The 15,894-nt window shown below is 44.3% G+C and overlaps 1 protein-coding gene across 3 annotated transcripts in view; it reads right to left on the bottom strand.

Moving 5' to 3' along the window:
* Flnb (filamin B) overlaps window positions 1-15,894 on the bottom strand; it is a 150,631-nt gene that overhangs the window by 6,565 nt on the left and 128,172 nt on the right. For all 3 annotated transcript variants that reach the window (XM_026388558.2, XM_026388556.2, XM_026388557.2), the window contains 11 exons: window positions 14,673-14,801; window positions 13,550-13,723; window positions 12,494-12,652; window positions 12,002-12,205; window positions 11,201-11,353; window positions 10,979-11,101; window positions 7,960-8,226; window positions 7,305-7,442; window positions 6,226-6,341; window positions 2,857-2,989; window positions 910-1,086 (listed from right to left, as the gene is read on the bottom strand). In XM_026388558.2, coding sequence (XP_026244343.2) covers window positions 910-1,086; window positions 2,857-2,989; window positions 6,226-6,341; window positions 7,305-7,442; window positions 7,960-8,226; window positions 10,979-11,101; window positions 11,201-11,353; window positions 12,002-12,205; window positions 12,494-12,652; window positions 13,550-13,723; window positions 14,673-14,801 — 1,773 coding nt within the window. The remainder of the gene's footprint in view (window positions 1-909; window positions 1,087-2,856; window positions 2,990-6,225; window positions 6,342-7,304; window positions 7,443-7,959; window positions 8,227-10,978; window positions 11,102-11,200; window positions 11,354-12,001; window positions 12,206-12,493; window positions 12,653-13,549; window positions 13,724-14,672; window positions 14,802-15,894) is intronic.

Here is a 15,894-nt window from a genome sequence, read left to right as displayed (position 1 = left end):
AAACAGCTGTTAGTTCACAGTATGAATACCAACTATAGGCATTTAGAGGGGGGTGGAGCTGTATGTTTGGATACAGAAAAATATTTAAGATGTCAAGGGAAGAAAGCAAGCTGCTCACCAATCTGTGCAATAAGATCACTTCCATAAATTAAAAGTAGCAAAACCATCCATCTGACCATTTAAAGAAGTAGCTAACCAACCTAGCCAGCAAGAATGAAGTCAAATGAGAGACAGGCAGATGGTATGAAGATCTCTCTGAGCTGCTAGGGATATTTGCTCCTGGACCAGGGGCCAGGGAGAGGCAAGGAGCTGAGGAAGGAAGTAAATTTCACCTTAAATCCTTCTTCAGTTCCTATGTTTCCAGAATCAGATATGTCCCATTTTAATGGAGCAAACATTAAAAATATATTGTAATGAGTCCAAAAAGTTTCAGAATTCTTGAGCCATTTCAGGAGTAGAGAATAAAGGAGGAGGAAATGGGCCATGACAGATTTTATACTATTTTGGTGTATTTCTGGGAGTCCAGGGACCAGAAGAACTGACGGGGAGGGATGATACCAGTGAATTCTGTGCAAGCAAAAAAACTCATCACTAATGACACCAGGTATGTTCCCCAACTATCAGTGTCCTGTCCCTGGGGTCCAGGAACTTGGTGAAGGAAGACATCTGGGCCACAATGAACAGTAATGACATGATAATACTGCCACAGAGATCTCACTCTGGATTTATCACAGGTCAAGCCCTATCTCCCAAAACAATGGTGACAGCAGGAGCCTCCAAAGTACATGCTACTTACTCCACTTTCCCAGGGGGAGTGTACAGGTGGCTTCTGCAGGCCTTGGAGATTTCCACCTGGCTTTGCCTCTGGAGCTGGCTTTGTTAAAGATAATAAGTGCAGTGATATTTTACCTGTGGTGCCCCCCTCGAGCCCTGCACCGTAGGCAGACACCAGGGCAGGATTCCCAGCTTGTCCTGGCTCCCCAACACGCACTTTGAAGGGGCTTCCAACCACGTGGCTCCCGTTGAATTTGACATCAATTGTGTGGATGCCATTTTCGTGGGGGATGAAGCGAACAGCATACTTATCTAGGAGAATAAGCAAAGTCACAGAGTGAAACCAGGCAGATGAACACGCTGGAGTTAGGTGAGGACACAGAACTGCAGGCCACCCTTAAAATCATTTAAAAAGACACACGGTTCTGCTGGGAGTCTGGCACATAACACGGTGGAGTTCAAAACCAGACGGGTCTATTTGTGTGTCCCTGGTCAGCCCTTTGGGAAATGCATCCAAGTCTCAAATTTGGTTTCACACTCTGGCCTCTGCCTCAGGACACTTCCTTTATGAAAAGCTCACTTCTCACAATGTCTCGATACTTGGTCTCTTGAAGGGGAATAAATGGTTCCAACTGGCATTAATGCTCCTTAATTAAGCCCAAAGCTAACAACCACAGGCAACAGCCAGGTTTTGTTGTTGAGAGTGTGGGTCGCAGCATGTGGCAAGAGAATCTGTTAACTGAAGTGGGCACCTAGATTATCCATCTCCTATGCCCGAGGTGACCCTTTCCAGCCTGGGATGCAGAGCATCTGCCCTCCTTCACCTCCTCCTCTCTGGTTAGTCTCTCAATTCTTCCCTGGCTCCTTGTACCTTCATCTCCTGTAGAATCTGTTCCCTCAAAGTTCCACCCAAACCTTCTTCTTTTTTACTCAAGTACTCTCCAAAGATCAATATCCTAGAACTGCCCACCCTAATCCTCTCAGCTCTGTACTTCCCCTAGCAGTTCCCAGCTGGGTACCCATTCTCATGTCCAGATGTGGGCCCTGAATGAATAAAGAAAAATCCTTCTTTCTTCAAGTCTAAATCATTTCTTTAGCTACAGGACATGACTTAGTCATGGGCATGTGTCCCTGTTCAGAGAGAAGGAAGGGGAGCTTTGCTGGAGACTTCAAGAAAAGGCATCTCTCAGACTTCTGAAAATGAATTCTGAGAGGAAAATGTCTCTTGGTTGGTGCAGTGTGAAGACTGGAAATCTGGTACTGCTGCAGCCATCTTGCTACCAAAGCCAGCCTCACAATGACCCACAAAGCAGAAGAAAGAGTCAAGATCTTTGGGGCTTGGAGAACACAGCTGAATGACCAAATCAAATCACTGCTAACAGACACTTTTATCCTGCTTCTCTCTCCTGCTCTAACATTTTCATCAGCTGCTGATCAGTTCTCCTGTGACAAAGGAACCATCGGGGGTCATTACCAGGTGAGGCGGGTTTCTGGCCTTGCTCACTAGCTCTGAGCAGTTCTCTGAGGGCAGGGGGCATGTATTCCCCAGCCTCATCTTCTTGCCATGTCTTGACACTCAATAAATGTTCACTTCTTAAAGTTGATCTCCTTAAAGTTGATCGTTGTCAGAGAATTCCATATACCAGGGCACCACCCAAGAAAATCTTAGGGTAATAAGCTCAAGAACCTAGATTCTCTTTTTTCACTTTACAGAAGAACGTTGATCTACTTTTTCCTCACAGCAAAATGAAATCAAAGTATACTTACTTATGTCATAAGGTCAACAACGTAACAAAAATCTGTAAGATTTTGTAAAAATGAGAGAAAAATCACAAAGAATGTCAAGTGAAAAGAATCTGAAAAAATTAAAAGAAAGGAAAGCAGAATTTGTGAAGAAGGAGAAGGAAAAGGAAGAACAAAGAGGAAAGGAGGAGGAAGGAGGAAGAAGAAAAAAAGAATTTTATGCCAAAGTCAAGAGTCTCTGTGTTCCATGTCTAAATCACAATTTAGAAACAATGTTGCTGGCAGTGACGAGACTTGGGACGCATACACACAGCGATGTTCTGCGGGCCTCCTGCTTACCTGGCTCCAGCTCAGACACATGGCATTCCTCCACGGCTCCCGAGGGGCTATGCACCTTTGCATCAATCTTGCCTTTTGCACCATTCAACCTTATAGCAAAGGATGCTGGCTGGTTAACTTTTAATCCCGATTCCTGAGAATTTAATATATTAGACAGGTTATGGCCCTTGGAGCTCCTGCTCAGTGGCACACACCGACCTGACCCAGGACTCCAGATGACAGTTCTCGTGCAAATAGGCCCAGAATATGTTTCCAAATAACATCTGACAACAAAAGAGTGTGAGCATATCACGTACATTTCTAGTATAGAGTTCAAGAAAACCAAGACACACATCTGCACAGTTTTGTACTCAAACCATTTAGGCTGGTTTAGGTTGGAAGAGACAGCTCCTGGGGTTGCAGGGTTGGGACAGCTTGGTCAATCAGACTACTATCTAATCATCTCAAACAAGACTTGTACAGGCCAGAAAATGTAGTATCTCCCCAGCTGAAATAAACCAAGGACTCCTTTTTGGTTTTCTTTCTTTTTTTTTCTTTTTCTGTACTTGGGATGGAACCCAGGGCCTCGTGTGGCAAGTATAAGAACTCCCCTTTAAGAGAAGCCTAGAAGCTGACCAAACCATGTACTCCCTAACTTAAAGTTTTATACCACTGTTCTTTTTTCCTCTCAAGGGTAGGAATGGACAGAACATTTAATGTAGGCAGGACTGTACAGTGAGTTGAAGAATCAGCTGGACCTAGGTTTACTACCATTTCCTAGCAATATGACTAAGCTGCTGATCCTTCTTTGAGTGTCTCAGTAAGTAATGATGAATTACTTACATAAATAATATATTATTTATGGACATAATAAATTCATCTATCTCAGAGAGCTGTTGAGAGGATTAAATGAAGTTACATAGGTACAACACTCAGCACAAGGCCTGGCCCATACACAAAAAGACTTCAAAATGCCTACACCCATCCCACCAAAACAAAATAAACAAACAAAAACAAAAGAACAAAACAAACAAAAAACAATGGGGAGAAATGTAGTTTTTGCTTTTCTCTGGGTCAGTTTTACTCCACATGTACTATTTGGGACCCAATAGCCTCCCTGGAAGGACACAGAACTAGGTACTTAGGAATTAAACCAAATAGCAACATTTAATACACATTAAGACTGGCCAATCCCAAGCAGCAAAATTTTATAAGTCAGCACTTTTTTGTTTTAAACTTGATTAGACAGCCACACCTCAGACACTAATGAAAGCAGGGATCACACTTCCCACGCAAGCAAATCATCAGGAGATCTGATCAGATTCTCAGTGGGGACTGGATTTGACATTTCTAAATTTCCAGGTGCTGGCATTTCTAAACGCCAAGGGTGGTGGTCTAAGGACCATATGTTAGTAGCAAGTCCCTAAAGCTGTGATGTCCAGTTAGATAGTCACTAGCCACATGTGGATATATGTATGTATGTAAATATATAAATATAAATTAAAAATACATGTTGCCTATGTGTATATAGACTATAAAATGAATATCTTTACATTCAAAGCACTTAAAATTAAATAAAATTCCAAATTCCACTTATCAGTTATTCTAGTTACATTTCATGTGCTCAATAGCCAGCCACAGGTGGCTAGGGACTACCATGCAGCACAGTGAAAATGGGGAACATTTCCATTGCTGCAGAATGTTCTACTCTACTGTGCTGCCTAGAGCTTACAGCCTGGGGAGGAAGGACGTAACACAAAATTAAGGATTCTTTGATCACCAGATCACCCCTATTCCACTCCCTCCTCCACGAAATGCCAGCCGACTCCAATTTTCTACAAAGTCTCGAAAGCAAGACAAAACAATACATGCCTTTCTTGCCTAACCAGCACCAGATGTGGCTGTGCAGGCCTCCACTAAGGCTCTGATAAATAATTTACACAACCCTCAGTATCAAATAACCCAGAAAGAACAGGGGATGATGTAGACACACAGGTCCCTCTTGCTGTAGCAGCTGGTTGCAAAAGCTTGATAGAAGGCCTCCTGCACACTTACTGAAATATTTATGACCAAACTGTGATGTGAGGACTCTATAGCAAAGGTTTTCGGAAGAGGCTTTCTCCAAACCAGCTCATTTTGGACACAATCATTTACTTTACCTGAATCTGCTTGCCGCTAAATCCTCAAGAGGGAGATAAACACCTCAGAAGATCCAAAAGGAATCTTTGAGATGCATGAAGGCAGCTCTATGCCCTCAACAAATGCTGGGTTTATCTCCCTCCAAAGGTTTAAGCCAGCCACAAAAGAAGCTTCTGTTAAGAAGCCTTTAAATGAAACACAAGAAATACATCTACACCACAGTGACCAGTTAGTACCCTTGATATTCTCCACATGAGGCCTCTTCAATCTACGAACTATGATGCTGGTTGGGGTTCTATCTCAGTCCCTACCTGAAAGACTAACATTTGGAACATCTAGGAGTATTCCAATTCCTCCAGAATAAGACTAGAATCTCAAATGTAAATGAAGCCTATGGAACTAGATGCAATGATATCACCAATCTGAGATACTAAAGTGGATATTAATCAAGCCAATATTTTTGAGAACTCAGGGTAGCCAAAGATTATACAGAAAGCCCCTTAACCAGAAATCCTCTTTAGAGAGTCTGGTGTTATTCTACAACTTAAATGCTACTTTTGATTTCACACAAATTATTTTTCAGTGTCCTGAGCAACAGATGCAGATGCATCCCCAGTGGCTCTTAGTTTGGCTAAAGGTGCCAATGCAACACTGAAGTGACCTGTTTGAGATGGGGTTGGGGGTTGCTGCATCTCCTGGTATCCCAGTAGGGTGGAGAAAGCAACCATTTGCCTCTAGATCAGGGTGGAGATTCAGGCAACTGCAGTCAACAGCCCAGTTTTTGAGGTGAGAGAGACCTTACTCTGCCACCTCATGCTAGCTGGATCCTGGCTGCTACAACTATTCTATAAAATCATCCTATAAAATAAATCGCAATTGACTTTGAGGGAAAAAGCAGCCAAACAAGAGCAGGTTAAATATCACTGGGCTGCTGGTCTGTTTTGTTTAAGTCTCTCCTTATCCCTTAACCAATTATTAACAGGCTTCCTTTGTTTCTCTTAAATAAATATTTAAAAGTAAACTTGTCCCTAAACGTTGAGGTGTGCTGTTGATTGACCCAACTGTTTTCTGCTCTGAGTATGTGGGGAGCTGACCCTGTCATGGGAATGCTTGCCCACAAGGGGCAAGACTTGAGGTCAAAGTGAAACTAGGGGCCTTGGCACCCAAGGGGGGATTGAAGAGGCCTCAGGAGTCCAGGGGTCTCACTGGCTGGCCTGTGGCCAAGGAGATGGATGCTTCCTTGCGTCTCACCTGAAGGCTCATAACAGTGAGGCGGCGGGCGTCGTCAGAGGGCGCGATGATGGGCACCAGGTAGGGGCTTTCAGGGATGTGCTCATCATTGAACTTGATAGACACCTCGTAGTTACCTGTAGGGATAGGAAAGCTCCATCATTTCACAGATTCTAAAAAGTTGCCTCCAGAGTGGCCTCTGGCTTCTTAGCTAGGACTAAAATGTCTTCAGAGAGAGACACAGCCTTGCTCCATGGCCATAGCTGAATGAAAGAGTCAGTATAATTTTCTTAATTTGGCAGGGTTAGGCCCACAGGGTCCCCAAAGGGTCTATGCAGAGAATTCAGGAGATCCACAGACTCGAATGGGGGAGGAAAATCACATCTTTAATGAAATTTAGTCTTTAGAAATGTCAATAAGAAATCACAGCACAGGATAAGTACCTGTGACTTATCACCAACAAAAATAGTATTTTTTATACCATTTTAAGTTTTATAAATATTTTGTATATCACTTGCACTGATCACTATTTTGAAATTAAGGTCATTAGTATACCATCACTAAATCTTATGATTTAATGTATTAAGAGAGAGAAACATATACTGTTATGGTGCAATCTGATAACTATCAATACCTATGTTTTAATTTTGATAACTACATTTTAATATAATTGATTTCCTTTATAATCTAATATATTTTGTTTCAAAATATCATCCTAAGAACAGACCCCATATACTCTACCAGATGCCAAAAGGGTCCCTGTGACACAAAAGATGAAGAACCTTGCTCTAGGAAACTTAGACACCTAGGCCACTCTCCTGGGGCAAATGTCCCAGTCATGGACCATGAGTTGACAGAAGCATTTGAAAGAAAGCAAAAAGCAAATATGCCAATGGAGAAAGAATTGTGAAAGATAATGATAACAAGAGTCCTCACCCCGTTGAGACCCAGTTATTTTCTGCAACTGGCTTTCTAGAAAGCTCTCTATTGTGCCTCCTCCCACAAATGCCTTGGATACTTGAGTTAGATGGGTTTCTGTTCCTTGCAACTTAACCATCTCTGAATAGCAAAATGTGTTCAGTCAACCCTTGAGTACATACCAGGCTCTTGGGCAATATAAGACACACCACATGATCCGTTTTTATGGTCATCGAATGTAATCTCGGCCTTACTGGGACCTTCAACAGCGATGGAGAGGCCTCCAGCACCTGCTTCCCGGGTCCAGATGCTAAACTCAGCTGAGAGTGAAAAAACACTGGGTTAGTGACTGAGCCCAGGACAGCCCCAGCCCCTCTACCTGTTCAAATCTGTAGTGCTTGGTTTAGTCCCTCACCAGCCCTTTCCTCTTTCTCTAACCTTAGGCAGGATCCAAGCAAGGGCCATCCCTGTGGTCTCCTAAGCACTGCCCATGATTATTAAGTTCACAGATAACTGGCATCTTTTGAATACATCCAAATGAAGCCAGAAAAGGACGGGAATAAAGGACCCTGAAGACTGGTTTTGCAGCATTCTAGTGTGTTCCATAGCACATCAGACCCTCTTAGAGCTTCAGATCCACACTAATAAGTTATAGACTCTGAGAAGTCCTGGAAGCCTGTTTAGCTTTGGGCAATTCTCAAACTTACTTAGCCACAGAAGCCTTGAATAAGGAATGTCCCTGAATGCCATCCATGAGAAGTCTTCCCTTTAGAGCCAGGGGTGCAGGTTATCATCCCCAACAACTCTCAGTCTCCTCCAAGCTGCTGGAATGCTCACCTGGGACTCCTGCTTCTCCTCTCTCCAGGCCAGGGCCTCCTGCCCGAACTTTGTGGGCACCCCCTTCACCAAGTGGCCCCACAGTGAACTGGAAGGGGCTGCCGGTTACATGCTGTCCACGGTACTTGACACTGACCGTGTGAACGCCCATCTCCTGGGGCACAAACCGGACGCAGTGTGAGTTCTTCCCCATGGGCACAATCTCTGCCTCAGTCACACGGCCAGAGGGGCTGGTGACATGGGCCGACATATCACTGCTGTTGATTTCTGAAAGGAGGCAAGAGGTTGGGAAAAAAAGGAGGATTAGAGCAGGGGCCAGAGGCAGGTGGAACATGCAGGGTAGCAGCAGAAGGCAAGGCAGGTGCAGCCTGGTGGACATAGGGTGCTAGGCCCCCTCCCCTTCGGGCTGGAGGCCTGTCCTCCTGTGGCCAGCATGGAGTGGGTGGGGCCCTTCAGGCACCCAGTGCAGATTGCATTCCAGGGTACTGACACTTCTTGCCCCATCAAGTATATTTACAGCCTTCCTGGCTGGAAGTGAGTTAATCTGATGTGACAGCTTCAAACCAGGAACTGAGCTGCAACATATAAATAAAAAACCAGAGTAGCTCAGGTACATCCAGAACAAAGGTGACATGGCCATCTGTCATGCTTGGATGGTTCTTCTCCACCAGGCAGGTTAGGGTAGAAAACACAAGGGTCTTCATCCTTTACTGTCAAGAAGCTTTGCATTTCTTCTAGGCAATAACACCAGATGCAGAGACAAAGGTGAACACATGTCAGTCTCAATGGCAAAGGGAAAACCATGCGCGAGCAAAAGCTTTCAGAAGCAAAAGCTCCAGACTGAAGATCAGACAGAGGCCACAAGATGCCTCGGTCACCAGCACCAGGGTATAGACCACATGTACGCTGTGAGCTGCTCGCATCATGCTAACAACTGTGCCTGTGCCAATGTGAAGGAGACAGGCAGGCAGGGGACACACAGGACACTGAGCACTACCATCACCTACAGCCCATATGAAACTGCACCCTCCGGCCCTACAGGATCTGGGTTGAGGAGTTCGTGACTCTGAATCCTGAGGACAGAGAAGGAAGGGAGGTTGAGGAGCGGTCATCCCAGGTTATGTACTGAATGTTTATGTTCCTCCAAAATTCATGTTGAACATTACCCCACAGTGTGGTAGTTTTAGGAGGTGGGACCCTACAGGAAAAAGCAGGATTTGATGAGGTCATGAAAGGAGAACCTTCAGGATGGAATTAGTCCCCTTAAAAGAGCTAGAAGAGTCTGCTTCTCTCTGCTGTCCACCATGGGAGGATACAAGAAGGCAGCTATCTGCAACCTAGAAGAGCACCCTCCCCAGAACCCAATCATGCTGGTTCCTGATCTCAGACTTCCAGTCTTGACCAACCATGAGAAGTAAATGTCTGCTGGTAGTCCTTCATTTACAATGTTATAACAATTCAAACTGACCAAGAGATCCCCTTCCCCCTGCCCAAAGCCTGGGTCCTGAGGATATCTGGAAGCTGATGAGCCACCCCAACAGAGGAGAGGGGACCATGTGGGTAATGAGAGGAACTATGTGTCCTCCCAGAGTCATCTGCTACCAAGTAACCAAAAAGAATAACAAAGTCATCAAGAGACTTAAGACAAAGAACAAGCGTCCACACTAATACAAAGATAATTCCAAGAAATAAATAAGCAAAAAAGAACAGAATGGATAATTTGCAAAATCAGAAACATAAAGCAAATGCAAACACAGTTCTCATCACTAATAATTCAAGAAATGAAAATGAAAACCAGATACTGTGTTTTTCCATCAGGTTGGCCAAAGTGAGAATGAAAGGCAGTGATGGTGGAAAATATGTAGAAATGGGCACCAATACATTTCTGGAGGGCCATCAGCCAAGTCATGGCTGCATATGAAATGTACCACCCAGCAATCCCCCTTCTGGCCATGCATTCTCCCTCTAATGTGGGAAATATGCACTTTTTATAATCACAAAACAATCTATACAACTCTTCTAATGTGATCTTGTTTTTTAATTTTTTCCTGGTACTAGAGATTGAACCTAGGGGCACTTTATCACTGAGCTACGTCCACAGCCCTTTCTATTTTTTTATTTTGAGACAGGGTTTTTCTAAGTTGCTCAGGCTGGCCTCAAACTTTCGATCCTCCTGCCTCTGCCTCCGGAGTCACTGGGATTACAGGTGTGCACCACTATGCCCAGCTTAAAGTGATCTTGTTTTGACCTTATAGTAATGAGGCTTCTTCACACATTCCCATGTGACCCAACATTGTTGTGCCTACACAAGACCCTACCAACTACACTCGAGAAGGCAGAGTAAATAGATGCACAATATACTAGGAACAGGAAAACCAGTCCTCTTTCAAGGAGATCACAAACAAGTTTTGATTTTCCTTCTCTGCAGAATCGGTGCATGCCAGCTTATGAGCTTATGGCAGAACTCTCACTGACACCATGAATTTTGTTTGGGAGAATCCCTATAGAAAGAACTAGAACCACATTCCAGACTGTGTGGCCTGTTTACTGCTCATTGGCCCCACGAGGAAAAATTCATCGCCAAAGGGCTGGATGTGGCCCACCCAGTTTTGGGGTACAGCCCTCTTCCTAATTTTAGGCATGAAAGAGATGAGTAGAAATGTTAGAAGGCCACTGCAGGGCCAATGTCACTTAAATCCTTCCAGACACTGGCATCTGTATCTAGAAGTGTGACCAGTGCTCTCACTGACATTATTCTTTTTGGCAAATAGTAAACCTAAAAGCATATCCATGTTCTGCCCATGTAACATAATAAAGCCATTTTCATTTGGAAGAAGAGAAAGATAGCAGGTAAATAAATTTATTTTTCTTAATTAGGCATCTGTGAAAATAAATATTGAAAACAAAATGAAATGAAATAAAAAGGTCACCAGAGCTGACTTAGGTAGCACGTTCTGAGCTAGGCCTGGAATTGGTTTTCTGTGGTGCCTACTACTATGCCCTGATCCCATGCACCCACCTGGGATTTTCAGGTTCAAGTCGCAGATGCTCCCAACAGTGGCCACTGAGGGGGCCCGGCTGGTCCGGGTGATACTCTCTTTGACTCTTCCCTCACCACTGATCTTCACAGTAAATGGACTTCCTGAAAAAACAACAAGGTGCTCATGAGCACCCAGAGGCCAAGGCACAGCATTTACAGAAATCCCAAGCACCAGAAAAGGAGGGCAGAGGTCACACGTACCAGGAACATGCTCATCAGCAAATTTGGTGGAGACAATGTAAACCCCAGGCACGGTGGGGAAGTAGGAGACCTTGCAGGTGCCATCTTCCAGGTCCTCTGTCTGGATGTCCACCTTGCTGGGGCCTTCCACTGCCAAGGATATGCCACCATAACCTGCAACACAGCAGCCTCCAGCCATTATGACAGCAACTCTCTGACAAGTGGGAGCCCACTGACTAAAGAAGGGACATCTAACCCCTGAAGTGCAAACTATTTCTAGATAGCAGAAAGTAATAGTAGCCCTATTTGGAGAGCCTGGGACAGGAGAACAGTTTAAAAGCCTCTGAGAAGTCACACAGTGACTAAACTGCTGAACAAGGCTTTATCCAGAGGACTCCTTCCTCATGAACATCTACTATGTCCATGAAACCAGTCAGGAGAATACTACCTTGGCCACCTGGCCCAGCATTCTTCACTTAGGATAAGGCCAGGAGACTCACCATGAGAAGAACAAAGTGAGGGCAGTATAGGCAACAAAACACGGGTCTGTGAGTTGTTGTGGATCTAGATTCAAATCTCAGGAGCAAATATAACTATAAGCCCGTGAGCCTTAGTTTCTTTATTTATAAAACAAATATGTTCTCTCCCCATGGTCATGAGGTTTAAATGATTATGTAGGTAAAAGGACCCTCAAGGACCTCTCTGAGTTTGAAGACTATTCAGAGAGAAAAGGGAGTTGGTAGGATGAAGATGAAGCAGATTGAGAAAAAGAAGCCATTTCCTATAAGTTCTGGGTATTTCCCCTGGAAACATGCCACAGACCTGCATCTCTTGTATCCACAATGAAGTCAGACATCTCAAAAGTCCGGCCCTCTGACAGGCCTCGGCCGTAGACTTTGGCTCGGCGTGCATCACCAATCTCCGATTGGACCACCATAATGGACACGGGGCTGTTGGCCACATGGTTGCCATTCTTCTTGATACTGACCAGGTGTTCACCCACCTCCCGGGGAATGAAGGAGATGCCTGGACCAAAACATACATTGAGGTATGTAAGAGGAAAGAAGGAGATGGAGGAAAGAAAGTGGAGAAGTGGGAATGTCATATTCTCAAAATTGTAATTGACAATTTCCTTCCTAAATTTACAACAACCCAGAATATTCAAGGGTGTCAATATCAGAACGAAGACTTTCTTCATGCATGTGACCCAACAAGTTTACCATGTCACACACACTCCAATGTGCCACCAAGAAAGCACCTCAGGAGCCCATCCCCCAGCCATGAGTCCAAGCTCACCACCTGGAAGGCACTCACCGATGTGGTTATTGGGCAGCCTCTTCAGGAGACAGGGCTCATCACGACCAGATGGTGCCTTAATGCTGGCTGTCAGTGTGCTGAGGTCAGTCTCACTGATGTCAAGTAGGAAGTCAGCAGCTGAGCCCAACTTCACCTGGGAGCAACGCCTGCTGTCATCTGGGAAACAGCCCCAACAAGGATCCTGTTACATGTGGCTGCATGGAAGCCCTCACTCCAAATGCCACTGACAGATTAACAGGTAAGAATTAAATACCCAGTTAAGTGACAAAATGTGGCTCTGACCATGAGCATACAGGACCAACAAAGAATGATTGGTACTCATGCCTGGTTCAAGGGAAGACTAGGAGCTGGCAGGAGCTGGGGATGTGGATCCTCATAGGCCACTTTTTGAATGGAAATGGAAGGCACTTCCCACCTGTTGCCATGGCTTGGCATTTCTCAGGGACGCACTGATCATGGTCCACAGAGGGCTACTGGCTGCTTCAGACAGGTCGAAACACCACGGGGACATGAACCTCAACTTGTGTTTTTTTTTCCTTATAACCCACTGAAAATTAGAACCAAACCCAGCAGGTGGAACAGAGGTTAGGAACATGGGCTTTGGAATAGGATAACTTATCCTGAATCTTAGAATACCCACACGAGAACTCAACTAAGCTACTACCTTACCAAGCCATGGTTTTCTCATCTATAAAATGGAGAACAGAAAACCTGCCTGGTAGTGATGCTGGACTTCTCTGAGCTATTGTACTCATGCTGTATTATCTGCATGCCTCTCTCTGAGGGCTTGTTCTTTGCATGATGAAGTTATACTGGTGTAAAATAATCATCCTCGAAATGGTAGCTTTTGGTTTTCCCTAAGTTATCAGTGAAGAGAAGAATTTAGCCTGCCTGAAGGTGGACTTACACCATGGATGCTCCTCCAAAGAGTCTCTATGAAACCTAAATTCAGACAGATACAGCTTGCCACCCCTGGTCTCATGCAGAGAGAATGGCTGTCTGAGGCAGGTATATCGTCCCATGAGGACAACCCTAGCAAACCAGGGAACCCACCTGTGATCTTGGCTGTGAAGGGGCTGCCAGGAATGTGCTTGTCATTGTACTTGACCAGAATGCTATAGTCGCCTGGCAGTGTAGGCAGGTAGGTCACGGTGCACGTCCCATCTTTGTTGTCAATGCAGCTGATTTCTGCCTTCGAGGGTCCCTCAATAGCCAAATCGAGACCACCTATGAGTGAACCAGGGAGGGAGGGCAGTTAAGAGACTTTCCTTGTCTCCACAGGGACAACTTAGCCAGGGCAACCCTGATGCCAGGGACAACAGGCTGACATATTCCATGTGTGTGCTGTACAAGGGGCCTAGGTAACAAAGAAGCAATTTACAAGAGGGAAAAGCTCACTGGGCAGACACCCCATTGTCTGCCTTGGGTTCTCTCTAGTAACCCCTAACTCTTCAGGACAGGTGGGACAAGAATGACATGGAGCCCTGTAGGTCAGTAACACATACAGGGTGGTGCCAGACACATTCTATCCCTGTTAGCTAGACACCATCATAGAAATCCACTAGAACCACAGGTTAGGAAATACAAGGGACATGGGCACAGAGCTTTAACTAGAATGAGTTGCTAAAAAAACTTACAGGAGGATCTGTGGATACATGTGCAAAAAGGACAAGAAGAACATCTTCAACAAAAGCACGTTAATTCCAGGTGAGTCATATAAAATATTTCATAGTACAAATTTGATTTTAATTGGAACACAGGACTTCAAAAATTTCTGTATTGGAACACTGGGCATATAGCTCAGTGGTAGGTAGAGTGCTTGGTTAGCATGCTCAAAGCCATCGATTCTGTCCCCAGAAAAAGAAATTCTGTAATAGGTAGAAGACAGAGTCGACCTAAAGGATACATAGATCTATGTGAGAGGAAAAGATAATGCAAATATTACTACTCAATATTTTCTTTTTTTTTGGAGACAAAGTCTTGCTACATTGCTCAGGCTGGTCTCAAATTCCTGGGTTCAAGTAATCCTCCCCTCTCAACCTCCCAGTGTTGAGACTACAGGTGTGTGCCACAGTACCTGGTAATAATTTCATTTAAAAAAGCTTCCCTGGAATCATGTCCACTTAACTCCCCAAATGGAAGGCCAGAAGCACATAAACATTAAACCACCCAGTACCTTCTCCTGCGTCCTCGGTGACAATCGTGAAGGTGGCCGTTTTGTTAGCTACTCCATACACCAGGCCTGGACCATATGCAGAAACGCTCCCACTGTTGGGATAGTTCACATAGAACTGGAGAGGGCTCTCTGGGTTTGCCAAAGAAAAACACAAAATTAGAATTCATTAGATGATAAACGAGCACTCAGATGACAGGTATTTTAATGTTAGTTCACCCAACCACAGGCAGGTTCCTGAGGAGAGGTGGAAGATAAAAGGAGATGCCTTGCTTCACCATATTAGGACTCTGAGGGGGTCAAATGAGTATCATTCCTCCACTCAATTACAAGAGAAAAACAGTCCCCAGGGCTACTCCAGACTGGGGTTGGGGGCCAGTGGCTAAAGTGGAGGAATCACTGCACTGTATGAGAGGAAATGATCTACTACTAGAGGGAAAGGTCTGGAAAAGTCTTTTTTGGAAGGCCATTTGCCTGTGCCATTCAAAATGGAAGTCCTTATTGATCTAGGGAGATAGTAATGGATCCCACAGTGGGGATTCATTCCCAGCCCTATGCAAAGAACACTTTAATTCCTACAGTGTTCACATGCAAATCAGGAAAAGACCCCAGTGTCCAACGATACAGGAAAAATAGGTCTATTCGCTGGCCATTTAAAAATAAACAAGAGAGAGATTTTTGTGTTCTAACTTGAGAGATTATCCATAGTAGGTTGTGTTAAAAAGAGAAAAAGTGGCTATATAATATTAATACCAATTTGTCTTTCTTTCAAAAACAGAACAGAACACAACTGTATGCATGTTAGCAGGAATACAGAGAAACACCTGATTTACCCAGGCAGGGAGTAGAAAGGCAATGTGAGAAAGACATTTTCTTACTCTCTCTACCATCTGTATCTCTAGAATATTTAAATAGATGTAGATAATACATTTGTTCTTTAAATATCATGCATACATACCAACATAAACAAAAGGAAATGCGAAACTCAGACAAGTATTAGCAACTGCTATCATGAAGGGCTAATTTCTCTAATATTTACATTGTACTCCAAAATCAATATGACAAAGGCCAGTAACCAAATAGAAAAATAGACCAAGGATAGAAATGTTCAGTTCACAGCAAAAGAAATATGAACAGCACTCAAATGTATGGACAGTTGCTCGATCTGGTTCACAAGAGAAATGCAAATAAAGCAACTCTGAGATACTGCTTTCCTCAACTTCAT

This window comes from Urocitellus parryii, chromosome 3 (genome assembly GCF_045843805.1).
Source record: "Urocitellus parryii isolate mUroPar1 chromosome 3, mUroPar1.hap1, whole genome shotgun sequence".
Taxonomy (NCBI): Eukaryota; Metazoa; Chordata; class Mammalia; order Rodentia; family Sciuridae; genus Urocitellus; species Urocitellus parryii.
Note: the sequence above shows the minus strand (reverse complement) of the source record. Positions and strands in the feature narration are given on the sequence as shown.